At 40.5% G+C, this 26931-nt stretch overlaps 2 protein-coding genes across 2 annotated transcripts; both read right to left on the bottom strand.

Annotated features, from left to right (window-relative positions):
- Nucleotides 1-389: 389 nt before the first annotated feature.
- asf1bb (anti-silencing function 1Bb histone chaperone) lies at nt 390-4372 on the bottom strand. Its single transcript, XM_037473138.2, has 4 exons — nt 4048-4372; nt 2995-3110; nt 2624-2800; nt 390-1369 (listed from the first exon to the last, which is right to left on the bottom strand). The coding sequence occupies exons 1-4, from the start codon at nt 4154-4156 to the stop codon at nt 1172-1174; spliced, it is 600 nt and encodes a 199-aa protein (XP_037329035.1). The 5' UTR covers nt 4157-4372; the 3' UTR covers nt 390-1171.
- A 2886-nt stretch (nt 4373-7258) lies between these two features.
- LOC119218642 (complement C3-like) lies at nt 7259-25297 on the bottom strand. Its single transcript, XM_037473236.2, has 43 exons — nt 25065-25297; nt 23720-23915; nt 23401-23563; nt 23162-23256; nt 22988-23076; nt 22599-22681; nt 22413-22500; nt 22141-22243; nt 21817-21937; nt 21379-21494; nt 19504-19650; nt 19133-19232; nt 18931-19025; nt 18623-18814; nt 18326-18481; nt 18024-18153; nt 17566-17634; nt 17103-17303; nt 16892-17006; nt 16693-16781; nt 16433-16572; nt 15926-16138; nt 15699-15762; nt 15518-15607; nt 15120-15326; nt 14792-14870; nt 14519-14678; nt 14315-14410; nt 13150-13297; nt 12616-12701; nt 12274-12351; nt 12023-12178; nt 11844-11906; nt 11623-11704; nt 11482-11530; nt 10600-10690; nt 10393-10482; nt 10208-10310; nt 9945-10040; nt 9001-9093; nt 8799-8882; nt 7785-7929; nt 7259-7574 (listed from the first exon to the last, which is right to left on the bottom strand). Exons 1-43 carry the CDS (start codon nt 25280-25282, stop codon nt 7433-7435), a joined length of 5121 nt encoding a protein of 1706 aa, XP_037329133.2. The 5' UTR covers nt 25283-25297; the 3' UTR covers nt 7259-7432.
- Between the last annotated feature and the right edge of the window lie 1634 nt (nt 25298-26931).

Raw genomic sequence — 26931 nt, 5'->3', positions numbered from 1 at the left:
TTAAGAGTAAAGTGTGCAAAATATGAGATATAAAACACACATTTACCTCATTCACATATGTAAAGTAACAGATGGACGGACAGAAGCGTCAGATCCTTTGAACTCCGTTTTGAATCGACCACGTATTAGTGCCGACGTAGCCCAAGAGATAAAATGGGTGAGAGCAGCCCCCACCTTTTTGTGCAGCAGTTGCTGAGCAACATGAGGCTGGAGTGGAAATGGTGGAGTGAGGCTGCTGCATTTTATGAATGAAATTGGAAAAAAGAAAGTATCTAGGGGAGGGGAAGGAGCAGCCCAACAGTCAGTCTCTCTAGCGAGCCTCCTTCATCACTAGTCGGGGTAGAAAGCAGCTGTGCGAGTGAAACGTGGAAAATACAAGAAACTAGTACTACATTCTCAAAACAAGTTTATTAAGCCCGTCACAACCCCCATTTTTACAAATACTGAGTGTAGCAAGTACAAAAAGAAAATGGGCCTTCTCATCTTGAAGACAATATAAGCGCTGAGAAAACGTTATTTACAGGGAGCCTCAACCTTCTTAACTACAACCCAGAATCCCTTTTTATTTCAACTCCTTTCCCGCCATGTTTTATGCACCATTAGACCTTAATCTGAGGTGCCATTTGTAACAATAACTGAACTGTGGCCTGTCTAAAGAGGCAGGTCTTAAGAGCCTACTGGATAACTAAAGTTATACCTCACAAACACATGGCTGAACTCAGCATACGCTCCCTAGCCAACAGTAAACAAAGCTAGTTCATGCAAAAGGGCCCCTGAACACAACGCACGTTTCAAACCCAAGATGTATGTCCACAGTTGCTTCTACTCCCAAATGCTACACATTAATATGTGACAAACACTCACAACGATGAAATGCTTTATTAGAGACAGCTAGTGCTACACACAGAGCACTGCCCATCAGTGCTGAAGAGGACGGCTCAGCCAGGACTCGTCTAAAACCATGTATAGTAAAATAAGGCAAAGCTGGTTGTGCTGGCCTGGGTGTGTTGAAAAGAGCGCACAGGAGGCAAAATGGTTTACAACAAAGCCACATTCATCCCGTTTGCGTGTGCTGTATAAAAATAACGTTCTTGATACATCCGTGGCTTTGCATTGTGGATGTGCGTACCGTGAGAACAACCCTTTGTGCGTCATCTCAGTCGGAGGATTTTTACATGCAGTCCATGGAGTTGTCCGGCATCAGGCCGAGAGGGGGCATCTTTCCTGGCAAACAGGTTGGCGGAAGCATTCCGCTGATGTTGGGGGACGGGTCGACATTCTCGCAGTCCTCCATTTTGTCTGCCGAGCCCTCCCAGTTGATATGGAAGCGAGTGACACGGGGGTTGGAGGCCAGAATATTCCTCAGGAGCTGAGAGAACGAAAGCAACAAGCGGTGACATGTCAGAATTCTTGTTTGTGGTGGAGATGTACTCACTTTTAGTCCCGCGTATAACCAAATGTTTCCTGGATGGAACTAAAACACTCAGCCCTCTGTGCCTGGTAAACCACGTCCGTCATGCCGCCTGTTCGGGATTTAGGCTTTCACAAAAAAAAAAAAAAAGCCTTCCCAAAAATTAAGTGAATACAAAAAAGGTAGTTTCCATTGGTAGTGTACGTCACACAGAGACAATACAAGTAAGTCGCTTCTGTTCTACTGCCATAATTACATCCTGCTGAGAACGGATGCTTTTATCAGGCTTTCTAGAAAAGCTCAAATGTGATACCAGAGTAGGGATGTCAACAAATATTCTATATTCAAATGAGTAAATTAATTCTAATGTAAAAAAACAAACAAAACAACATCAGCAGCGGTGCAACTGTCAGCTTTGTGGGTGGGCACTCTACCAACTATTATATAAATGAACGAATGGCCAAAGTCTGCGATCTTGGCCATTAGTTAATTTACTTATTTTTGTGTAGGTAATAGGTTTTAACTTAAAAGAAATGACCTATACAAGTACTTATGTCTCTTAGTTATGAAGGGCCTTTCCTTAGCATTTAGACATTTCAAACATCTCTTATGGCGGCACTTGCACTACTTGAGGGTAATGTCACTCAGTTAGGAACCTTAGACAATTAGACAATTTTAATCCAGCTGGTTTCTTGTCTTTTTTGTCATAACGTATTGTCACAACATATGAATTAAGAGCGTTCTGCTGCGTTCACACAAAAAGCCAAGTGAATTTCCACCGCGCTTTACACCCCCGACTGGTTGTCGTCAACTTCCCTTCATTTGCGCCTGAAAGGGGGAAAGCGCCGGAGGAAATTTTTCACCAAAAGTTAAAAACTTTCAAAGAGATTAATTCGCTTCGCTCCTTTCACTTTTCCCCGTCCACCGTGCTGCTCGTTCAAAATGTGCTTCCTCTGCAATGATTCGGCCTGAGCATTGACTTTGCATGGAATCTACTTTCAGCAAAAAATTTACTTTGCTTTTGATGTAAATGCCGCATCAGTCGAAACATTTATTTGGTCAAGGACAGCCGTATAGGATGCATAATTAAAAAAAATCTTTGGATCAACACAATCCACGTTGATGACATACTTTAATTTCAAAAAGGCACTTTGCAGGTATGTACTTATGGCAGAAATCAGTCATGACCACTTGAGTGTGTGTGTTTGTTACCTGAGTGTAGTCTGGTTTGAGGGGTGGGTTTTCCCGTAGTTCAGGGTCCGTGTATTCATTGTTGACATAGTAACCAATGCGGATGAACTCCTGTCCACGGTAGGTGCAGGTTATAAGGACGACAGTAACTCCTACAGCATCACTCTCTGGAATCAAGCCGGTGTTTGGTGCATCAGCCTGAAGCCGCAGAAAGGAACAACGAGGAATACATCAGATCAAAGTAATCCATAGTACTCATGTTATTACTGAAGCATTGAGCAAAACGGCAAACCAGGGAAATAAACCTGTGTTTCTGAATTTCAGTCTGTTCAATGGCTTCTGTGGTCTAGCTGTATTTGATGAGACAACATGTGACCTGGAGGTTTTCTTACCTGGAACACAAACATGTGTCTGCCAGCTGGTACCGGACCAACAAGGACAGAGTCCAGAACCTGGTCGTATTCCTCGCTCTCAGCAGAACCCACATAGATGATCTTCCACTCCAGATCTGATGTTACATACACACAATAGAAATTGCATGCAATTCTGTTGGTACGGAATACAAGTAATGCAGGGTATTGCAGAAAAATGGAGAAATGTTGAATGGCATTTTTTTTTATTATTATCTTTAACAAAGAACACGTAATGATATTGATATTCTATTTCATTCTATCTACTGGCTGACATTAATAAGCCAACTAACATTAACATAATCAAATCAGCTTCATCTTACTGAAAATAAATACATGCAAATCGCATTTTAATGTAATCAAATGGCATTATTAGGTGACATGACCTAAAGAATTAACAATAGACACTCCAACTATATAAAGCTAAAGTTGATACTGATCAGCTACGTCATTGTTGTGTTAATGAACAAAGGGATTTATTTAGTGTTCACTTCAACAATGCCTACAAATAATTAGGTTGCATAGGACATCCTCAGTTTAATTAGTATACGGGTCCATAGCTAATGACAGCGAGTCTAAACGGACAGGCTACTGCTTCCATGTTGTCTCTGCCCGCGGTTCGCGGCAAGTCGTTTAGCTTGCCCGTTGCTAGAGTAACACACCGTGAACCACCAATGAACTCCAAGGAAAAAACGTCAAAGAAGGTCCACGAACCAATCAGTGCAGGCGGGAGGCGGGGCGCGGAGATAAACGCGCCAGCGCCAATTTTCAACTCCTCGTCAAGTGAAATATCAATCTCCAACGACTAGGTTGGCCTACCTTATCAGAACGACATATCGGTACATCGATGAGCAAAACACCTCATGGTGATCAACTACTTACAATGCACCCCATCAACCCTCAAAGTACAAATTACCACGCAAGCAGTATGCACTCAGAGGGAGCTAGCACCGAATAGCTGACATTATAATGATAAATAAATTAACTAACGTTAACTGGCACGACACGTTAAGGTTAGCTGAAAACGACACCCACCTTCAGGTAAATCCTCCATGCATTCAAACGTTATTTCAAACTGAAATGGATTTCCAAATGAGCTCGGGTTGTCCAGCACAGCAACATTTAACACTTGTACTTTTGCCATAACGGTATCTTCTAAGGCACCTCGACCAGCTAAACTAATGTTCCCTACTCTTACGAGAACAGTTTAACGAATCTATCGGTGCTTTAATATCACGGTGTTCCCGGCAGGGCTTTACTCCCACACGGTAACGACGTCAGTTAAAGTTTGATGCTTTTCTTCTCCGAGATCACCAACATATTTGGGCTACAGGAAATACGTCACTGTCTACTTTGTCATCGTCTTCTTCGCCGTTTTTATTTCTGATATCTTGCTACCTGCTACTGCCCCCAAATGGTCATTTGTTTAAAAACAGACCAGAATCAATCGTTCATATTCATCTGAAGTTCCATTTCAAAGAGTGGATTATTGCCTTATGTTATATTCTCTTTCAGTTAATGAATCTAGAAAATAAAGTGTATAGAAAAATGCCTTTCCATGTGGGTAATTTCCCAATTTGTCAGAGGATTATGAGTGGCCTTGTTCTTTGGAGCAGCACTAATATTTTTCAGTGATTAGGTTTTAAATTATTTCACATTTATTTAGTTTTTTGTGAGTGAATGTGTAAGTTAATAAAAAGACCCCTTAGCATGTAATTGTATGTATGTTGTAAAAACAAGGAGAGCCATTTTGTCAGAAAGCTGTTTTCTTTATTCTAAGTAACAACAAGTACATTATGGCAAATCACCATTTTAGTTATTTTTGTGTATGGATGAAATATACAAAGATAATTTTGTTGTTAAATACTAAGCTTTCCATTTGCTTTAAGCCTTTTGTTAGCACCACCTAGCTCCAACTATATACTTAGCATGTGACCATAGCATGGATCCAACTTCACAATTAAAATAAGTGTACTTTCCACAATGTCATACAAAATAAGCATTTTGACTAGATTAGAAAAAATAAAAATACACTTTTTCTTGCAAATTTGAACAGTCACAAATTTATTTTATTTTCAATTGCACAGAGAAGGATTTGCAAAAAAAGATTTTAATACAAAAAATAAATAAATAATGATGTATATTTGTGGATGTGTATGCATTTGAAAATCACTGTCAAAAGTAAATCTGTGTAGTGGCTAGAGTTCCCTTCTTACATTCGGCAGTTGCTTCTTTTCATTTAACCACTCCAAAACGGAAAGTCTACGCGTGTTTAATGAGTTGAACAACGGTAGAAAACAGTGAGTTCGCTCTGTTTGCTTTACTGAAAGATCTGGTCAGTAAAGCATTACACAGGGTTTCTTCCTTCGTCAAAACACGGGTTCCTTACGTCATAAGTCGGTGCGCTCACTCGCGTAGCTCCTATGTATCAAGCAAAGCATGTACACTAAACATGTATTAACTAACATGCAAATTATAGATACAATTTTGTAATCATAGCGTAATCATACTTATAATGTAATAAATCATCATTAAACATGAATCAAAATGATCAATCTAAACCTAAATTACAACATGGAAAATGGCACAAACAATCTGTGTCATTGGGTTTTGAAAGAAAAAGGTGATTGAATTTCTAGCACTGAATATTTATGGATTGAAATGATGTATCTGAATGTTTTTCAACGTTAAAATACTGCAAAAAATTCTCCTCATCCTCATCGTAGGCCACCAAAAACGGCGAGCCAGGAAGGTGAAGGTGCGATGGACCCCGGGATGGCATCTCTTATGATGGAGCTGTCCCAACGTCGGAGTAATTCTACGACCGGTCGTGTCTTAGCTCTTCGAGGGTCTGGTTCAAATGGCGAACCTCAGTGGAGGAGTTCTGTCACTTGGTGCAATGCTTCACCCTCCTCCTATGCTTGTTGCCACTGAGCCAGGGTCCACACAGGTGGAGTGGTGTGCAATCCGTCACTGGTCACCTGATTAGCGTGTCTGTATGTGCGCCGGAGGTGCGGAGTCTGATGAAGTAACAGGTGAAAGTTGGTGTTGGCAGAGCACGGCTCTCTGGCCTTGATTACTGCCATCTGTATGTAGCACTGGTGAGCTGTACCTTCAGTGCTTGGAAGACTTGTTCGCATAGTTCTGTCCATTTTCCCAGCGTTGCTCTTTTGAAAACAATACCAGTCAGAAGCTGGTTATATGGGAAAGCTTTTCATGGCATAATACCGCTACTTTTAAAAGTAAGATTTTTGAAAAGAGGCCTTACCAATCAGTAGGTCTTGCTGAGCATAGCCTAGGTAGGGCATACAGAGTCCATTAGCAGCACAAATAGTCAGAAAGGAGGTGTCTCCTAAGCAGATGCCTTGATCCCCAAAGTGAAGTGTCCAATAGGCAGGGGACCATAATGCCTTCCATTTCTACTTTGACTTTTGAACTGTCTCCAGATAACAGAGCCTGTTCAATGTGGGTGTGACTATTTCCAGCTGGGCGACTCTCCACAGCTGGAATTTCTAGTTTAAAGGCTGCTGCTGATGGCTGTTGACTGCGCCCTGTTTTGTTACAGAAATCGCACCCTGGGAGTGGGTTTCTCCTCCCCTTTCCATGTTGCCTTGTGTCACTATACTCACCCCTCCTAGGTTGGTAGTTATGGTAGTCATTTTCCAAGTCTTGCCCGGGATATACTGACGAGATGGTCCGTATAAGGACCCACTGTCCTCGTGGACCGACTTGTTGCCATTGTGTTTCTCTCCGGCCCCAGCTGGGATGATTTCCTGGATCAGCTCCCGGGATTGTGAACTCCACCACCAATTCTTTTCGCTGGTCACTTTTCATCTGTTCTAAGATCATAGCGTTTTCCTGGGGGATCATTGCCGGGCTGAGCAGAAGGATATGGCTATGGTGCAGCACTAGGCTGAACCATACACTGCTACGTTGGGTGAACACTTCGTGTTTAACATCAGTAAATGTCACGTCTTCCTGCAACAGCAATTTTGTGCGTAACTCTCGTCTGAGGGTAGCGTCATGAAGGCCATCTATAAATTGGTCTCTCAAGAGCACATCTTCGTTGTCAAGCCCCATTGGTTCTCTGTTTTGCAATCTTTTTAAGAGCTCTTGTAATCGCAAATCCTGACTTTCAGGAATGTACTGAATGGCAAACATCATTTCTAGGGTGGCTTTCCACTCGAGACGGATGGCAGAAGACTTGCCCTTGTAATTTCATTTATAACGACAACCAAACATTACAGTAAGTAACAGTAACTTTAATCTGTGAAGAAGAAAGCATTCAGTCCATTTGATTTGAATTAATACAACTCATTGTAGGCCATAATATATCTCATATTCTGGAAAGATTTACAGAAGGGGATAAAAACCCAAATGAAAAGAATTTAAAACTATTATTTTGGTTTATTTTGTTTCACTACTGCTGACACCCAAACGTTTCGTACTGCTCGACCATATTCTCCATGCCTTTACAGGTAGGTCTGTGTTCATCCTGTTGACACTCTGCCTGTGTGGGCCAATACTCAATCCAGGTTCTCTCTCCAAGGAAATACTGAAACCTGAGGAGAGAAAATGCAAAAAAAAACATTGGTTCTTCTTAGTAAGATATCTGTAATACACAAACATTACATGAAAAAGCCTCCTTCTTTACGTTAATCTACTCTGCCAATAGCAACAGAAACATATGAACAGGAAAGTCGAGCTTGATTTAGTGACATTTAACATTTAAATACACACACCACACACATTCCCATGAAGAAAAAGCTTACGATTGGTCTGTTTCATCTGCGGTAATATCTTTGGATGAGCCCATGATAAGGTACGTTTTGCCCATTCTCAAATCCAACGATTCCCTGCAATGCGGAAGACTGATGAATGTGCGCAGTTTATTTAGAGGACCCACGTCCTTGCTTCCTGTAATTGAAACATAAGATAGAAAAGGTAAGAATTAAATGGATAGTTAAAGGTTCAGTACAACAAATTGGCGATTTATTCTTACATATTCCCAATGTAACGGTTGAATCATACTTCACAAACACTAGTTCTATAGTAAAGAACTTGAGGCAGTACTTTATCTTCAATAATGTAACAGTTTGAGGGTGTAGTTGGGCAACTATGGGGCGCCGTTTGTAAAATGTTATCGTATGAATAAAAAAAGCAGGACATTATTCACATGTCACTTTTTACATTTAGAGACAAAATCATGTAAATACATGCAACAACTTTTTCAAATACAATGTTTGGCAGTAAAACAAAGTTGTTAAATAATATAAATATTTAATGTAAATGTTAAATGTAAATGTTAAATGTTATATATAAATGTTAAATGCAAATGATAAATGTTAAATCTAAATCTAAATGTTGAGTTTAAACGTCAGACATAACGACGGACAATTACAATACTTACGGTAATTCATGCAGCAAGCCAAGACTGCTCTATAACAAGAGCTAATTCATACGGACTTGCCATACAGACTAGAAAAAGTCAGCCTGTCTTTGTTCAAAGGTGACAAAATCCACCTACTAGCACTTTTAATATACTATCTTGCCTTAGTTACTATAATTTTCTTCAGAGTTAATTGCCTTAAATTAAGAGTCGTGTTTTTACCTCACAGGTAGATGCAGCCAGACTGCATAGAATTAGTTATTGTCAAACAGGGACAAACCGCTTGTTGCCTGTTAATGCAAGCTAATTACACTGCCTGCTACAAACATGTGAGTGATTCTTGTCTTCTCATCCAATGCTAACAAAAGGCAAATGTCCTAAAATGATAATTACTCACCTTCTTTGATGGTTTTCAGAACTCGCACAGAGTTCATATCAATGGACGAATCTTCTTTAGACAGTTCCACTTGCACTTTGTACACTTAGGACAGAGCAGTTGCAGACTGTTAGCAGACATATTTGTACTTGATATATTTTATTACACCAACATATATTTATTTGTATAAAAGTTCTATATCAATGCAGTCAAGCTCCCTTACCAAAATCAATTTTGTTGTTGACTTCAGTCTCACAGACTTTAGTTGTGCGGTCATCATTGCTGACTTTGTCCTTCTTCTGCATACTGCAATTCTCTGGAAATACACAATGCACAAAGTGAGAACACAACTGATGACCTATGACATAATCATGTATGTGTGTGTGTGTGTGTGTGAGAGAGTTGATGAGTGAGTGAAACTGTACCTAAATTACATTTTAGTGAGACTACTGCTGTGATCCAAGGATCCTGGAGAGACGTGTTGCCTCTGACAAAAAGTACTAATTGTTATCAGTGCTGTCAAATGCTTCAAATATTAAATCACAATTAATTGCATTTTTTCCCATTTTTTTCTTAATTTTTATGCTCTTATCATGGAAAAGTGGATTGGCTTTTATGCAAATGTTTTATTCTATTGAAAAAACAACATTGCCAAACGGCGGTACAAAATAAAATGATAAAGTGCACATTTCAGGTTTTGTATGTACTTGGAAATGATTTGCCTCAAAAAACGATCTACATGTTGATTCTACATGTTTTGGGAGTGACATTTGTAGGACTGTCTCTCAAACAGGATCAGCAGGGTTACAACATGTAAACAAACATAATAAAAAAAACAAAAAAACATTGACGCCATTAAAATGGGTTTGCGTTAATTTTGTTAATAATGCTGCCAGCACTAATTGTGATGTAACTGGTGACTTACTATGAATCAGCCTTGTTCAGCATTCACATGGGATCAGGCAGACCGTAGGAACAGACGATTAAATAAATCTATTTAGCAGTTTAGCCTTTAGTTGCAATTTTTTAAAAATCATTTCTTTTAAGGCCTTTTCATCCTTTGTACTTATGGTCGATAAAAATGCTGCAGTGCGCAAAAAGGACATGCAACATGCTGTGTGTGTGTGTGTGTGTGTCCATGACTAAAAGAGGACTCATCCTGTTTACCTTCAGCACATGTGCAGGCATCTTGGGCCTTTGAACAGAGCTGCGTTAACATGCCAGCTTCCCTCTCTGGATGGTAGAATTTCACACAACGTTTTTCTGCAATGGAGAACAAAGGTATTTGAAAAGGAGTTTGTGATCGCTGGAGTAAATTTGTTGTCTTTGTGAATCTAGTATTGGCCGCTTATCCAGTGGTTTTTCCTTTTTTCATTCATTGTCAGCAAAGTGCATAACATTATTTGTCTCAAAGTGACTAAGAGACTCACCGTCATAGTAATCGTAAACAGACACAGCAGCTGGTTGAAGGGCGGCTGCTTTCATCGTCTGATGGACCCTAAAAGTGATCTCCTCAGGCAGTGTGTGAGAAACCTTTGGACAAAGGTAAGATGAGACAAAGACACCATGAACAAGACAGAAAGAAACATATCAGCAGGAAACAGGGATGTCTTACCTTGTCCAGGTAGATGATGAGTGAGCCTCTGTCTGACAGGACTGTGTTCATCTCATACTTTGCAATGGTACGACCAGGTCCTTTGGACAGCTGCACACACACACACACACACACACACACACACACACACACACACACACACACACTTTTTAAAACGTTCTCCTAAACACAGCTGCGCTGGGTTCACATGTATCGGTCATATCTTACTCGGTCCAGGTCACTTGTGTCAGCAGTGAAGCCGGTTAGTAAGCCAATATCCACGATGGACATGGTTGCATCACGCTCCGTGTTCTTATACCTACCAAAAGAACAGCGGCATGAGAGAAACAATTATGTTCATTATGGTGCACTGTTTGTAAAATGTCACACGTTCTAAAATCCTACGCAGTTTTGGTACATTTAGCATTATCATATGAAAAAAAGCATGACATTATTCATGTCACTTTTTCTAACATTTACAGAGAACTTTACGTAAATGTATGCAATAACTTTTCCAAGGATAATGTTTGGCAGTAACAAAGTTGTTAATTAATGTAAATGTTAAATATAAACATAAATGGTCAAATGAATGTAAATGTCAAATGTCCAGTTTACATGTCAGACTACTGAACATTACAACACGGTAGTTCACGCAGCAAGAAAGATAACAAGTCCGAATGAATTTGCTCTTGTTATAGAGCAGGGGTGTCTCATCTTAGCTAGAGGGCCACATACTGTCCACTTGCCCCCCCCGTCCCCCCCCCCCATCGACCGGACCGTCTTGCTGAGTTTAAATTTTGCATTTACATATCACATTTAGATTACACATTTATATTATTTAACAACTTTATTTAGTCACTGTGTTACTGCCAAACATTATTACTAGAAAAGTTATTGAATTTCTCTCTAAATGTTGGAAAAATAGACAAATATATATTGTCATTCTTTTTTTTCCACAGGATTATGCAAAATGTACCAAAACTGCAAAGGGTTTTAGAACGTGCGACATTTGACAAACGGCGCCCCATAGTTAATTATTTTAGAAAATGCTCCGTGTATACAGCCGTGTTACTGTGACACTGGTCAGTATGACATCTTTTTCATACTCACAAAACCTCTATTTTCAGCTTGTAAACCTTTTGGTCCACATCCATTTTCTCTGCAGGAGCAAAAGTGATTTCTTGACTTGTTTCTCGTGGTCAGAACGTGTCAGAAACAGGCGACAGTAAGAGAGGGAGTGCACCACGTTACCTGGGAGGAGCTGCACGGACAAGTTAAACTTCTGACAGTCGCTCTTCTTATCTTTAGGCAGAGTGTAATACAGCGACACCATCTGTCACATCAATGAAAGTGCATCGTGAAAATCAAGTCCACACAAGGTTGAAAATGTATTTGGTCTCTGAGATTCAGGAAGAGCAATTCAACAATGAACAGCTGATGAAACTCATAATCTTAAAATATGTTGTGCTCACCCTAACCGTTGCTTCTCCTGAACCGGTGGCAGTCACGTCAACGTTCTGGTTTATGCTAAGGGACTGTAGGAATTTAAATATTCACACACACAGTCAGAGGTCAGCAGAATAAACCTACAGGTAACAACAGCAGCGGTGATGTGACGAGCCACAGAAAGTTTGATTGTGTGTCTCCTCACTTTAGATGTTCTGGTGGCGTAGTGGTTTGCACTGTTGAAGTTGTATTTGTCGGGCCTTGTCCTTCCCGCAAACTTGATGTCCACATTCAGATCGTACTCTGGTTCTTTAGCGCCTGTCCAGTACTCTGCTATTGCCTGGTACACTATTATGGTGGCCTAGAGATAAAAGGAGTGAGAAAAACAAATTATACTTTAAATATAAAGTTAATAGAGAATGGAGGAATCGAGATGCAGAGAGAGGTCATTGATACCTGAGTTGATCCATAGCCTCCACCATGTCTCTGCTGCTTGTTGAACCATCTCACAACTGGTTTGGCATCTTCAAATTTCTTTATCAACAGAAGGAAAATGAATGGCTGAATTTTTCTATGGCCAGTGGTTGGATTTCTATTTTTGATTGTAAGCTTCCAGTTTTCTAGTTCTTGCTAGTTCGGCACATCCAGACAGCAGCTCCTCAAAACTTCAAAGCAACATTTCAAAGCATAGGTATAACAGAGACACACATTTTACTGACTTTTGTTTCCAACCCCTCACTCGTTCAGTGAGGCAACATACATGATGACTGAGTTGTACGTTTTGTGGGACATGCTCACCTCGGCTTTGACCAGAGCAAGCAGAGCATAAGCTGTGGCCTCCAGGGTGTGAACACCTCCACCAGGGGTTGGCCAGTGGTTTAGCTCTGAAGAAAATGCACACAAATATATTTGTATTACACTAATGGACCTGTGACAGGCTTACTTCTCTATTTCCTCAATCCCTCGTCTCGTCTTAGAGAAATTAAATTAAAAAGTGGAAAGTAACATTCTAAATACAATAATTTTTACAATAAGCATTTATCTTTCTACACAGGATTAATAAAAACATTTATTTCTCAGGAAATCCTTTGGATTTGTAGTTAAAAAATTGTGACAAACATGCACTCACGTTATTTTCAGCTATATATTGTAACGCTAACATCTGTTGTCAACCTAAAAAGGCCACGGTTTACTTCATTATTTAAAACAAATTGACATTTTTGCACTGAATCAAAAAGTTGACTTAACAATTTGTTGTTTAGATGTGACTTTGTAAACTTCGAATCTGTTTGTAAAAGAAAAATGTTGAACATAAATGCTGCGTGATGGTACCTGGGGATACGAACTTGTAGAGGATCTGACGGTTCAGTTTGCCTTCATTTGCCAGAGCATATGACGTCATGGCAACAGCGTATGGGTTGATGAGGTTGGGCAGACGCCTTTCCAGGTAAGTGACTGCTTTGTCTATACTGTCTGCCATCTGGACAAAAAAAAGGGAAGGAGAAAGAAGAATGAGAATAACAGTAATCCAGTTATTTCAGATATTCAACTCTATTCAGGAATGTTGAAACATTCACAGATATGTTGTCATTTTGAATCCGTCACAATGCACTCTTCAACCGACTCACGAACTATTGGAAGCTTGATTCGCCCGTACAGAATTACAGTTCACCTAATGTCCCAGTGGCTAGAAAAGGAACTAGGTGTAGGTACAATGGGGAAGGTCAAATTACATGACATGTCATTTAGCTGACGCCTTTATCCAAGGCAACTTACATTGCACTTTTACATGTTTGCCTTGGGAGCAAATAGGGGTTAGGTGTCTTGCTCAGTGACACTTCGACATGGCACACCGAGCATCCGGGATTCAAACCACCATCCTTGTGGCTCCCAGCGTATCACACTACTCCATGCGCCACCATCGCCCAAATGAAGAACTCAAGCATTTTGAATAGTAAACTTGCAACCATCCTTACTCTAAACAGCATTTAGTTTGGTAAACTTTCTAGGAGAGAATTAGAGAGGCAGGACTAGCGTTGCCATGCCTCTGGACATCACTATGTTCCCATTATCTGATTGGCAGGTTGCAGGATCTATCGTCACCTTCCTTTCGGCAGGTCGCTAAATCTGAAGGCACCTTCATATCATATTATAGAAAGATGGTGAGTTCCAGAGGCATGGCAACGCTAAAAAGAAATAGTGGGACGTATGTTTGGACAGCGCAGGCGGACGGTTTGGCTAGACGGGGGTGTGTGGTGTTAGTAGTTGGTCCGCTGGAGCTCTCTGTCCGCGTTTATCAAATCATGGGCTATTCAGGGTGGTGCCCCCTTATTTATTTTGTGAAGCATCTTAGTGATTATGCATACTTCTATTGACCTCAATGATTGTATTTCACACTAGCTGTCAACCAAAAATTGCGCCTACGCCATGCCCAACACTAGTGCAGTATCAGAACGAAATTAAAGCAGTGGAAGCAAAATCTTGTTCAGGTACTCACATTCACAGTGCCATCACACAGCGTGCGTGACTCCTGCAGGGCAATGAGGCAGAAGGCCGTCATGGAGGCATCTGAGTCTGTGCCACGAACATCCCCCTGCACATGTACAGACACAAACGTGTCAATTTATATAAGGTTTTGCCCAGTGGAATGGTTTCCATCATATTATTTTTTCTATGGGTGTTAAGAAATCAGTTCACATACAATCATCTCTCCGTGGATCACACGCCCACGTTCCACAAACAAGCCATCAGGTTGCTGCGTTTTAAGAGTCAGATACTTTATAGCGTCACAGATGTGATTCTTTTGCACAAACACCAGACCGTGGGCCATGGTAAACACCTTGGACACATAGGCTGTCAGCCTGAGAGGAGAGAGGAGACCTTTAGTTTCCTTTACAGTCAAATAGTCAGAATTTAGATTAAAGGAGGGTGTGAAAACATTTGTATGAGTAACTGGACATTTTGAAAGACTCACCAGGTGCTGCTTATTGGTTCGTGAGTGAAAACAGCAAAAGACCCATCAGCTTTAAGGTAAGTTAGCTCGTTCCGGTAGCCTGGACACAGACAAGAGCATACAACCAGTTAGTTAAGCCCTGTTAGCTTTTCCTCCTGATATAAGTTAATCTTTGTAATGAATCTGCTGACATGTTTTAGACCATTTATACATTATTGCCCTGCTTTGGTCGCAGATGTCGTGGTTACATGCATTGTTGCTGCCATACAGTTTTTCTTTTAGATACCACCTCTGCAAGGTCAGAAACTTAAAATCCCATCAGTTCCACGGGATCCATGCCATTACCTACCGGTCTTGATGTGTTCTAGAGCTTTGTTGCGTTTGTCGAAGCCCACAGTTTCCCACTGGTTGGTTTTGTCCAAATAAGTGGTTGCGATGACAGGTAGGGTCGTTGTCATCATGTTCTGCTCTCCACAGCCTGCGGGTTGTCGGATCAGATCAGCCAAAGAAGACCCGCTGACGACGTTCTCCACCATTGTAGAAACTTGTTCCCTCCCTTTATTCACGCACAGAATGACAAAATGAAAACGTTACAAATCAACATGCAGAAACATCTAAAGAAACATGTAACGGTTCCCCACAAGCAGTGAGGTGGTCATTTCTCAACAGGAACGAAGCCACATTACTACACTTTATTCTACAGACACTACGTCACATGGCGTACACAAATATAAGATCACATCTCACCTGTCACAGAGATCTGTGTGATAGTAGGTGTCCCTGGAATCAAATCTGTCTCAGGAATCCCACTGTTGAGAGTTTCTTCTTGTTTACCAGCTGAAGGGATCAACAGTTGCCATGTGATTAAAACATTATAATACCAAACTATGTAATATAGGTGCATATATACACACACATGTTAACTCACCAATTCCATTTTTAGAGGGGTCGAGAGGTAGACTTTGTTGTAATGTAACCAGCTCACCTCGAGGCTGGAAAAACAACCACAAGGAACAACAACAATCATTCCAACTCACTAAAACAGCTGTTTCAGTGGTCGGCTGATGGGAACATTTTGAGAAGGCTGATATATTACACCTGATTTAAGGTTAAGCCCCTAATGATGACACAAAAAGTCTTGTCTTGTTCTCTTACCACCACCCGCAGATTCTTCCAGATTCCATCATGGAGCGACGAATCTTTCACAGCTGCTTTGACCTCTATGCGATGTTCTCCTTCTTTCATTGGAATAACAACAAACGGCACAGAGCGCGTAGTTTGGGGCCCCATTCTGACCTCCTGACGATACTTCCCACGTTTAGAAGCTGCGCTGCACAGATGCGCCGCCTCAATCAGATCCACACGCACCTGGAAAACAGGACGAAGATGGAGAACGAGAGTAAAGTCTTAAGTGTCTGCAGCTGATCAAAGATGAGAATCCTATTGAGGAAATGACAGGGATCAGTTTTTATTAGTTATTGTTCCTGCGCTACCTGTTTCCGACCCTGTTTGCATGTCTACTCGACCTAGGATTTTTGTGTTCCCCCCTTTTCCTGTTGCACTGACCTCGTGGTTTTGACCCTGCCTGAACACTAGAGAGCTTCACTTGCACTTCTGTTCCAGAGTTGTGCTTTTGGGTTCAAGTATGTGAAACACACTTACAGTGATGACATCAGGGCTGTAGTTGTGGAGGATCGCCTTAACTTCCAGCTGCTCCCCACTGACAGCAGAGTACGGCAGCCTCAGATCAATGAAGAATTCTTTCCGAACAATTACCTCCAACGGATCACCAATACAGATGCCTTTTAATATTCAAGGAATAAAAGCATAAAAGACAGGAATGTGAAAAAAACAGGCAGAGAGAGCGAGAGACAGAATGCAAGGTGGGAGAGATCTTCAGATTCCAGTCACTGAATCCATACCGTGAGTTTTTGACAGACTAATGCCAGTGATCTCCCAGGTTGTGATTGAGTCTTGCAGAGCAATGTTTTTCGTGAGTGATGTGGTGTCACTGAAGCAAAAACGAAAAGGGTCAAATCTTAGAGGTAAAGGGTAGCTTTAAATCCTGTGCTGTCACTGTGAAGTTCACTATTTTGTCTGTGAATATTAAAGTTGACTCACCAATTAGGTGTTGGACAAGCAGGCAGGTCCATGTCTGACCACAGCCAACTTTCAGGGAACTTGCTGCGAGAAACAATTTCGTTGCTGTCCATGTAACTGTCGTCATCCTCCTCACCTGAAGTGTCATTAAAAATGTCACTATTTTAACTCCGTATGATAGATGATGGATAGTAACCCCAGAGCTTTACAGCCTCCCATGTCCCTGTCTTACTGCGAGCCAGTAGGAGACTGTCCTCCTTCCTGTCAGCTCGCTGGCTTTCCATCTCCTTGCAGCAGCGCAGGAAGGCTGTGACACAAGCTTCCCCCTCATTGATGTACTCGCTGCGCCTCTCACACGTGTAGCTGAGGAGGGTTTCCTTCATGCCGTCCAGACAACAGGTACGCTGCAGCGGGTCGCTTTTATATTGACTCACTGGGAACAAAGAGGGTTGTGGACGAGAGAAAGATTTAGATATCACCACCGAGAAGAATTATTAGAAATAGAAATTGTGGTTTTTATTTATTTTTCATATATATATATATATATATATATATATATATATATGGATGGTAAGTACGTTGACTCCAATGATGGGGTCAAGCTGTCCAGCCACAGTCATTGGGGGAACTAAGTGATTGATGATGCGTTTATGTCGTTGTTTAGAGCTCTGATCATTTATAATTAGAGTTCTTACATAAGCTGGTTGTGACGTCTGTGATAGTAGTGGCTCGTCTCCTCCTGCTGGGGGCCGGACATTTCATTTCTGGAGACAGAGACAGAAACTCTTTAAATCAGAGTGGGGTTATTTTCTGGCTGGGAGAGAATTGTATTTCCTAAAAAAAAAAACAACAAGACAATTTTCCCCAAATCCCCAACATCAGAGAGTAACCATGACCAGGTAATGTGACAGTCATGATAGTTAAAATCAAAATGCCTCAAAGAGTGACCTGCAGCACTAAAGAATTAAAGAACTAGACGGCAAAGAGTGAGTTTAGAGGATTCTGTTCCTCTACGGTCCACTGGATGTTTACGCCTCAGGAAAAGTAAACTCATGGTGATGAATAAAGGTCTATGTACCCACTTCTCCTCATCAGAGCTACTTTATTGATACAACACTGAAACCTAAAGAGGGAATGGGGAGAGTGTTGTCACCTTGTCTGTAGGGAGTCCCAGACGCCGTGCTGGACTCAAACATCAGCCCAGCATCGTAAAACACACCCATACTGTCCTTCCCTCCACCTGGTGTGCAGCCTGTGTCGTACTTCTCTACAATGTCCCACACCTGAGCAGGTTAGAGGTAGTTCACACACAATTCAAACTCGTAAACTCAAATGACAGATCTGATACGAACTCATGCAATGTATTTTGTTGCAGGTAAAATTCACACTGGATAATATTTGAAGCTAACACACATGAAATGTTTCATGTTTTTAGTCTTTAGAGAAAGAAATTGCCTTTTTCTGGGTGAGACGGTGCTTGTTGTTGAGGACGTAGACGCCTTTGTCGACCGCCACCAGTCCAACTTTGGCTTTTGGATCTCCTGTGACCTTCAGGACAAACATCCTGCGTGGCTCATAGGACGGTCGGGCTGATGTTGATTCAAGCTTCAGCTGAATGTTTAGGGGGGGGGGTCAATGAATGAGACATGCAGTTCTGTATTTGTTAAATAAGATTAATACATATAATACAAAAAACTTTAACTGTTGTTTTTTGTTTGACCACTTCTCCTCCATCAGTGCTGCATGTCTCACCGAGCCCATGCAGGAGTCCTTGACGTCCACCCAAACCGAGTCTGATACCACTTCGTTGCTGTTTGTGTGGTAGTAGGCTACGATGCGGAACGACGGGAGCATCTCTTTGGTGATAGAAACCATCATGGAAATAAGGAATTGACCTTCTATCCTGTGGCGACGAAAGCTCACCAGCTGACCTCTGCTTAAGATCTATGGAGGCGGATTTGAACATCATGAATCTGACATGAAAATGTGTTGCCTGTATATTTTACATGTGAGTCAACAAAAAGAGAAATATATGTGCACAGGTGCAAAACATCTCTCACCAGGATTGTGATGTCAGTGTTGTGTGTTTCTTGCCGTTTGACAAAGAGGCTGATTCTCATGGTATCTCTTAACTTTGGCTCAGCTGTATCCACACCTGCAAATGGGACATGTGATGACCCCCCCAAAAGATGATCAATGCATTCTTTCACTGCTATCTCCTTTTTGATGTACCATCTAGTGTTAATCCAGAATGTCCCTCACCTATGTGGATATAGCTGTTGCTCTTTGTTGTATATGCGACAGCCTGCATGGAGGCTGATGCTTGTCTTTCAGGACGAATAGCAGGATTACTGGTCTTTGCCTGCAATTAAACACACACACACACACACACACAGCATACACACAGTTGAATAAATAATCCTTGAAGAGGACCCTATGTCAATTTATGGTAGCTGTTATATAGAATGACTACCAGACATTACATAGATGAAGTTCACCCTCCAGTAAATGTATGAACAAATGAACAATAACAAGCAGCTGCTCTTCTGGATTTAAACTCTTCGAAAGAACCTAAAATATGTTTGCCAGTAAAAGCTGGCATTCAAAAGGCTTCATAGATTTCACAGACTTACAGTGATTTCCATGATTGGGGGCCCCGCCTTAGTATCGACGGTAAGCTTTGCCAGGCCATTGTCTGCGGTGAAGCCCTCCTTCGCACCTGGTTCCACAACCACTTTCACGCCTTTTGCCGGAGTGCCGTCAGGATTCTCAACTTCAACCTGAACAACCAGAAATTGACTTTTTGTAAGGTTCAGATTAAGGGGTTTAGATCAGTTTTTAGTTATTTTTATACAGTTTAGTTATTTCAAGTATCAAGACTAACTTTAGGATAAAGTAGGGTTTTTAGGTTTATCAACATCTGCCTTAGTATCATAATGAAAAATTGAACTAATCAGTAATATGGAAGTAAATCTGTGTCATCGGGTTTTGAAAGAAAAAGGTGATTGAATCTCTAGCACTAAATATTTCTGCATTGAAATGATGTATCTGAATGTTTTTCAACGTTAAAATACTGCAAAAAATTCAACAGCAAATAATTTAACGTTAACAAATTAAACTGCAAAAAATTCAACCACAAAAGATTCAAGCACAACATCAAGGACCTCAAGGAAGAGCAATCGATTCTAGATTCAAGATCAGGAGCCTGCGTCAATCAAAAGGAGCGAGAACCCAAAACACCTTGGGCTTGTCGGCTATGGAATGCCGCTTCATTCACAATTAAATCAATGAATAAATACATGAAATATGCATTTGAAATACATTGTGAAATAAATAAATGAGGCAATAAATACATAAATATTAAATAAATTTAACTATTTCAAGTGCACCATGAAATAATTAAATGTATTTAATATTTAATTTATTGCCTCATTTATTTATTTCACGATGTAAAAATATTAATCTAATTAATTAGAGGCTTTGTAATTAATTAATCGAAATTAATTGCATTTTAATTGCATAAATATTTGACCTGAGAACAGTGAGAAGTAATTTTTTCACATGGATTTTTATTTTTGTTCAACCAATTCCAGCAGACAAGTGTAAAAATAGCATATTTAGAAATATAGTACTTTCAGAAATTCAGGTAGCCTATAGGTAAGTAGACCTTCTGTAAACTAGGTTTTTTTAAGTAGACCAATACTTTCAAGTACATTCAGAACATGGGTTATTTTTTCAGACGTGGACTTAGTTACCCTGGTCCTTAAACCAGTCCTCTGGTGCAGTGTGGGTTGGGTGTGGGTCCTTGTACGTCCACGCTAGCTGCTAATTGTGTTGCGTTGAGGTGATACTTGAGGCTCGATGTGAATTCCTTGTTGCACAGCTTGCACACAACCACGCTCTTATCGACGGTTCCATCCGTGTGTTTATTATAATAAGATTTCCCATTCACGGGGCCACCCGACACGGTGTCGTCAGCTTCTTCGTTCATGTTCACTGTGGTTTGTTGTTGTCTGAAGTCATGGACGCTAGTTGGTGCTCCGGTATAATCGGTCCCCCCGAAACTCATCCAGTGAGAAACGTTCCGCGGTGCAAAAAATAAGTGTAAAAATGCGTAAAAAATGTTTAATGTGTTATTTTTGGTGTAATTAATTAATCTTAATTCCCATTGTAATTAATTAATCGTAATTAATGCGCTAAATTCAAATGCATATTTCAGGTATTTATGTATTTATTAATTTATTTAATTGTGAATAAAACGGAATTCCATAAGTTACCAAACCTAGAAAACCGAGGTCATTGTGTTCTGCTCCGATGTTTTCCTCCAAGAAAGTGACTTTGATTTTGTAAGGTTTTGTATTATAGGTTTAGTTGAATGGTTAAAGAACTTCCTTAAATGCTTTCTTTTCTAAATCGCTCTCTTCCATTTTTTGTATGTTGCCTGGAACTGACAAGTCATTATCCATACATATGCTGTCAATCACATAAATGTAAAATAAGTACTTTACCACAACATCAAAGGACATTCCAGGTTTGAAATATTTTGGCGTTTTCTTGAAGAGAATGGTGTAAGGTGATTGGACAATCTGGATGCTTCTCAACTCTGCCTCCACCATTTCACCACCTGTGTGTAGATACACAAACACAAACACACAAAGACTGATGACGAGATCATTTTATTTTCATCTTGATTAACTGATGCAAAAATTGTATCTTGATGTGTTGTGTGTGTATTTTTTTTAAGAAACATATAGACATAACAACAAGGGAACAACAAATTAGAGAACTACAAACCAACAAACATATGGTAGCGGTATGAGCGAATGGTTTATGTGCATGTAAGTGTGCGTTTGTGTGTATGTGTGCCTCGTTCTTGTTTGTCTTAAAATGGTGGAAGTTTGCTGTAAGTTACTCTGATGAAACACTGATAAGGAACAGTCTCTTACCGCTCTCCGTCAGCACACTGACCGCCACAAACATGGATTTCTCCACCAGTTCATGGATCTCTGGGAAAGTGTCTGTGATGTGCTCTCTCTTCAGTGTGACCTTTCCATGACCTCCCTTGATCTAATGTGACACCATTTAGAGAAGCATCTTCAAACACAGTATAGTGGTACAGCCAGTGAGCAGCATGGTTTAGTTGTGAAATATCCGAAATAAATAATGTCCATAGAATTGTAGCAATTCAACTGAAATCACTGCAGACGTGGGAATAACAGCAAATTGTAGTCTTGTAAATAAAATACAGTAAATCGTTAGAAGGGGCTCACCGGCACTCTCTGAAGGGAACTTGGGAAGCTTTTTTTTTGACCGTCTTGAATGACCCCAAATACCACATAGGCCATCCCATCCACCAATTCATCAAAGAGATACCTAAAGCCACAAGACAGGGACGTGTTAAAGTTCACAATGACACAACACAGGAAACACTAACAAGCTAACATCAATCAGACTAAACCAAAAGCTGCAAACAACCTCGACTTCCTGCTGCAATTCATCAAACCCGGTTTCTCCAGCACAAAAACAAATAAGCTTCACATACTTCGCCTCGATGGTGACGGTGAACTCTTCACTGTCTACGTAGAAGAAGCTACTTGAAGGTTTCAGTTTAACCTCAAAGCTGGGCAGCACTGCAAGATGGAAAACATTTAAGTGTATGTCAGAAAATGTGTTAATGTGGCAGGTTCATGTCGGTCTAAAACACAAGTGGAGGTGATGAAGGACTCACCGTATTCTTTGACCTCGAACTCTGCAGAATAGCTCTGCTGTGGGTTGCTGTGGAACCTTGTCACCACCTTCCACAGTCCAGGACTACACACACACACACACACACACACACACACACACACACACACACATATACACACAACCACACACACACACACACACAAACAGACATATACGAAATAAAATATATATATTACTGCACAGAGGAAACACTGATGTTTAAAATATAATATTTTAAAGTAAGTATAAAGTAAGTAATAACGTTTTTAGGCTGGTTAAGATGAACCGTGATGTACTTGCTGCTAACGTGTACCTCAAGTGTGAATACATCAAACAATATATAAAAAATGAAATATTGAAAAAGTCATTTAAATAAGATAAACCACTCACCTAGCAATTTCAGGCAGTTGGTAATCTCCAGAGTAGATCCCAGATTTTAAAACGACTGGATCAAGTGGTAAAACGATGCTTTCGGGGGTCTAAACATTTCCAAAAACCATCAGCAGACATTAAGATACAAATTTATCACATTTATTTCTGTGCTTATTCATCAATAATAAATACCACAATCTCGATGGAAATAGAAACTTCCGGTTGGTTTTGAGCATCCGTCTCCACTGGCTCCATACGAGGCGTCACAGCAAACATCCTGTAAAGAACTGACAGAGAGGAAGAGGTTAACTGGCTCTTTCTATTTAGGGGCACGTAACTGATTCTAACCTAATTTAAGGTAAAACCATTACATTTAACAAAGAAATGCATCCAAAGACATTCTCACAAGTCTGATGTAGTGTGGAACTCACTTTTGTCTTTTGGGGTGTAGAGGGTCTTATCAGTCTGTATGAAGATGTACCCAGACTGGAAGGACAACAAGACCACTTTCTCCAGCAGTCGGTCAGGAAACTGAGCTTTTAGGTACACGTAGTGCTTCGTGCTGGCCTCCCTGCTGAAGGGTTCCGTAGGGATCTGGAATCAATATGAAGAGACACCAATAGTGCATCAGAAGCAGGACGAGAGGGTCTAAATCATCGCTTCTGGATGTTTTTATTTTGTAGCTACAAAAATGTTGCCAACAGCGACACACAACGACACAATTAGAATTAGAAACAGTATTCAATTCACCGTTATCTGTCCAAGCTGCTGGAAATGATTACCAGCTGTAAGTGTCACAGATGTGTTAGTCAGCTGTTCGTCTTGGGTCGGATGGCTCCACACGCTGATGAAGACCTTCATGTCTGCTCCAGTGCAGTCTTGACACTCCACAAAGATTTGTTCTGCTGTACCGACACGCAACAAGTTGGGCGCCGACATCACCTTCCTGCAGAGAAGCAGTGAGAGGAAGAGAGTCACAATAACACTCAGTAGAGTGCAGATCTCTGCCTGCTGTGTGTCCCCCTCCCTCCAGAACAAAGAATGGATCTTACTGAACGGTCCTTCGAGGCTCCCTTAGAATCACGACGGGGTCAAAGAGCAGAAGGAGACTTATTCATCGTGTATAGATCATGACTTTATGGGATCGTAACATCTAACGTGTGGTATGGAATTAATCTGCAGATGTTCCCGTTGACAACTAGATAAACCTACTTTTCCAACGCACAACAAAAGCTCCAGTTTGATGTGAGGCTTTATTTGGGCCGAGCTGATTCCTGGAAACGTTTGCCTCTGAAGTTTGTGGATCATTTGCAGCCTCTGATGACGTATTAAAACCGACAATAAAATGGCTGTACAAACGTTGTTAGGCTGATGGGTCCAGTGTGAGATTTGCTGGACGCACAAACTGGTACAAACTGGCATGCACACAGGACACAACGCACATTGTCCCACAGGTCTACGTCAGGTGGAGATAATGATGGATTGTTGTCACCGTTTAAACACAATTACAGGTTTGTTTGGAGTGGATCCGTCAGAGGAGGGTTTGACACCTCATTGCAGGAATCTTTGTGAGATTTGGGTTTTTTTGTTTCATTTCTTTATTTCACAAGAAAAATAATGTTTTTTTGTAACAGAAATATTTTTTATCTTCTAACCTCAGATTTATGTTGATTCCAAAATCTGAGGTGAAAACCATTGACCAATAGGATCACGACTGCATGGACTTCACCCACAATGAGTAATCTATTGGTTACTTAGATGAAGATGCAGCACTGGACCAACATCTCCTCCTGGCTGTAGACTCTGTCTGAGAAGATCTTGTGCAAACTCACTCAGGGCCGATTGACTGGCCTCATCTGAGAGTTTACATTATCTTGAGGCACAAAGGGCAAACTGGACTATAGCTTCACATTATGTGAGACACTAGTCTGGAATATATTTGTACATACTCTTTTTAAAGTTAATTGAAATGCAGATAACGTTCTCTCTCCCATTACACTCATCCAAACACACTGTAAATATCAGAAAGATGAACAAATTGCGTGTTTTAGCTCTTTTTTCCAGCCAGCGGGTGAAGGGAAGCAGGTCTACTTACAACGGAGCTCCATTAGCCAGGGAAGTGAGGAGGGTGAAGGCCACAGAGGCCACCAGCCACCACATAGTCCTACTCATCCTCCTGACGGGTCTGCAGTGGATGAAGACTGTCACTGCAATGCACCCGCCTTTTATCCTCCGCCCACCCTCCTCCTGCAGCTCCACCCTGACCCCCGAGGGCTTCTGCACACACGTATGAACTAAAACACACTTTGTCATCGTTTCCCAGCAGAGGTTGAGAAACTGTTGATTTTGGAGAGACTTTATCTCTGCTCTGAAGACAAAGATAAACAATATAATAATCAGAGAGGATTCATGTGATTGAGTAACTTCTGGACTGAACGGTCATTACAAATAAACTGTTTTCTGCAGGTGTAGAAAGATTAGTTTTTATTTTTATTGTTTGGGACATTTTGTGTTCATTTTAGATCTTGTTGTGGACCTGATAAATCAGCTTATTTACCCCAAAACAAACAAACACATTGAACCTGCAGACAACTACTCAGGCGTTGAGTCATTTCTCGGAAAAGTGGCAGGGTTTTTTGAGATTTCAACAGCAGACCATTTTACAGTGGTCAAAATAATTACTGGCTATAATTTTACACACACAATTTTTAATAATAAGAATAATTAAAATAGGCTGAATAGCGTGATTGTCAAAAATATATACAAACCTTTTGAATACCAGCATAGGGCTAGATTTATTTAAAGTCTATTTTCCTTATTCCAATTAACTTGCTTTGAGTTTTTGAGCATGCACTACTCAAAATCAAATACAAAGTTAATGTAAGCTGTTAAGATTTACTGAATGTAGACTTGAGACTGATGCTGATAAATACAAGTTTTCCACCTGTCAACTGGCAGGCAGCGGGGAGAATATTTTAGATGAAAAGCCGCCAGACGCTTCAGACTCATTGGGATCACGAGACTCCAAATAGAACACACGGCACATAACCTGAACAAAAACTACCTTTTTGCTTCTGTTTAAGTGAACAAAATGTAACGTCATGGTGAGCTTCAGAGGTGCTGAAAGATGAGTTTTGTTTTAGACAGAGGCAGAATTGCTGTCTTTAGGTCTCCAGTCTTTGCTCAGCCATGCTAACTGGCTGCAGCTTCAAAAAGAAAGTAAACCTCTGTCTGAAAATATGAACTATTGATTTATTCTAACAAAATGCATTGCAAGTATTTCTAAGTTTGTAGGTCTAATGATAATTTCAGTCCACCTTACTGTTGTGTAATACTATGGCGGCATTGCATAATACACTTTTTTGGGGCTACTGAAAATACACTAAATTTCACTTTTACATTTTCTTGTTGCACTTTGAAAAGTTATTTGTCATTTTTGATGGAAGGCTTGATCTAATATTTTATTCTTTAAAGCTCACACATAAAAGTAAGGTCAATCTGCATGAGAAATCAATCGTGATACCTTTTCCACACCTGCCACAAAGGATTTATTTTTTAACGCTGTGGAACTTGTGTTTAAGTATATAATTCATTTGATGAACTTGTTGTCTTGTAACTTCATCGGGTCTTGGGCAACCCCACCGTGCGTTTGCTCTGCGTGTCCAGAGTTCAATTATTTGGACATGTTTGTTTGAATAGTCATAATGAAAGTAGGTCACTCCAGATTAACCTCTGCTGATGAACTAAAGCCTCCTTTATTTGCAACAGGCCTTCTTCTTATACTTTATATCTATAGTGAGTGATTGATGGTACAGAAAACACAGTCTGTGGGATGTATGTTAAAAAAAATAGAAATCCCAAATTAGACAAGGACAAATTTAATCGTAGGAATTTCGATATGGCAACATATGTATATAATTTATATTTGGCAATTTATGTGTAGGATTAAACAAACAGAGGGG

This window comes from Pungitius pungitius, chromosome 9 (assembly GCF_949316345.1).
Source record: "Pungitius pungitius chromosome 9, fPunPun2.1, whole genome shotgun sequence".
NCBI classification, from domain to species: domain Eukaryota; kingdom Metazoa; phylum Chordata; class Actinopteri; order Perciformes; family Gasterosteidae; genus Pungitius; species Pungitius pungitius.
The sequence above is the reverse complement of the archived record's forward strand: the minus strand, read 5'-3'. Positions and strand labels throughout refer to the sequence as shown.

Coding starts and splice junctions, on each gene's coding strand:
- asf1bb (XM_037473138.2), bottom strand. CDS start 4,156: ATGGCAAAAGTACAAGTGTTAAATGTTGCTGTGCTGGACAACCCGAGC. Junction 2,801..2,994: donor GACACATGTTTGTGTTCCAG/GTAAGAAAACCT, acceptor CTGCGGCTTCAG/GCTGATGCACCAAACACCGG. Junction 1,370..2,623: donor TCAAACCAGACTACACTCAG/GTAACAAACACA, acceptor TCGTTCTCTCAG/CTCCTGAGGAATATTCTGGC.
- LOC119218642 (XM_037473236.2), bottom strand. CDS start 25,282: ATGACAAAGTGTGTTTTAGTTCATACGTGTGTGCAGAAGCCCTCGGGG. Junction 17,007..17,102: donor CAGTCTCCTACTGGCTCGCA/GTAAGACAGGGA, acceptor ATGACACTTCAG/GTGAGGAGGATGACGACAGT. Junction 11,705..11,843: donor CAGGAGAAGCAACGGTTAGG/GTGAGCACAACA, acceptor TTGATGTGACAG/ATGGTGTCGCTGTATTACAC.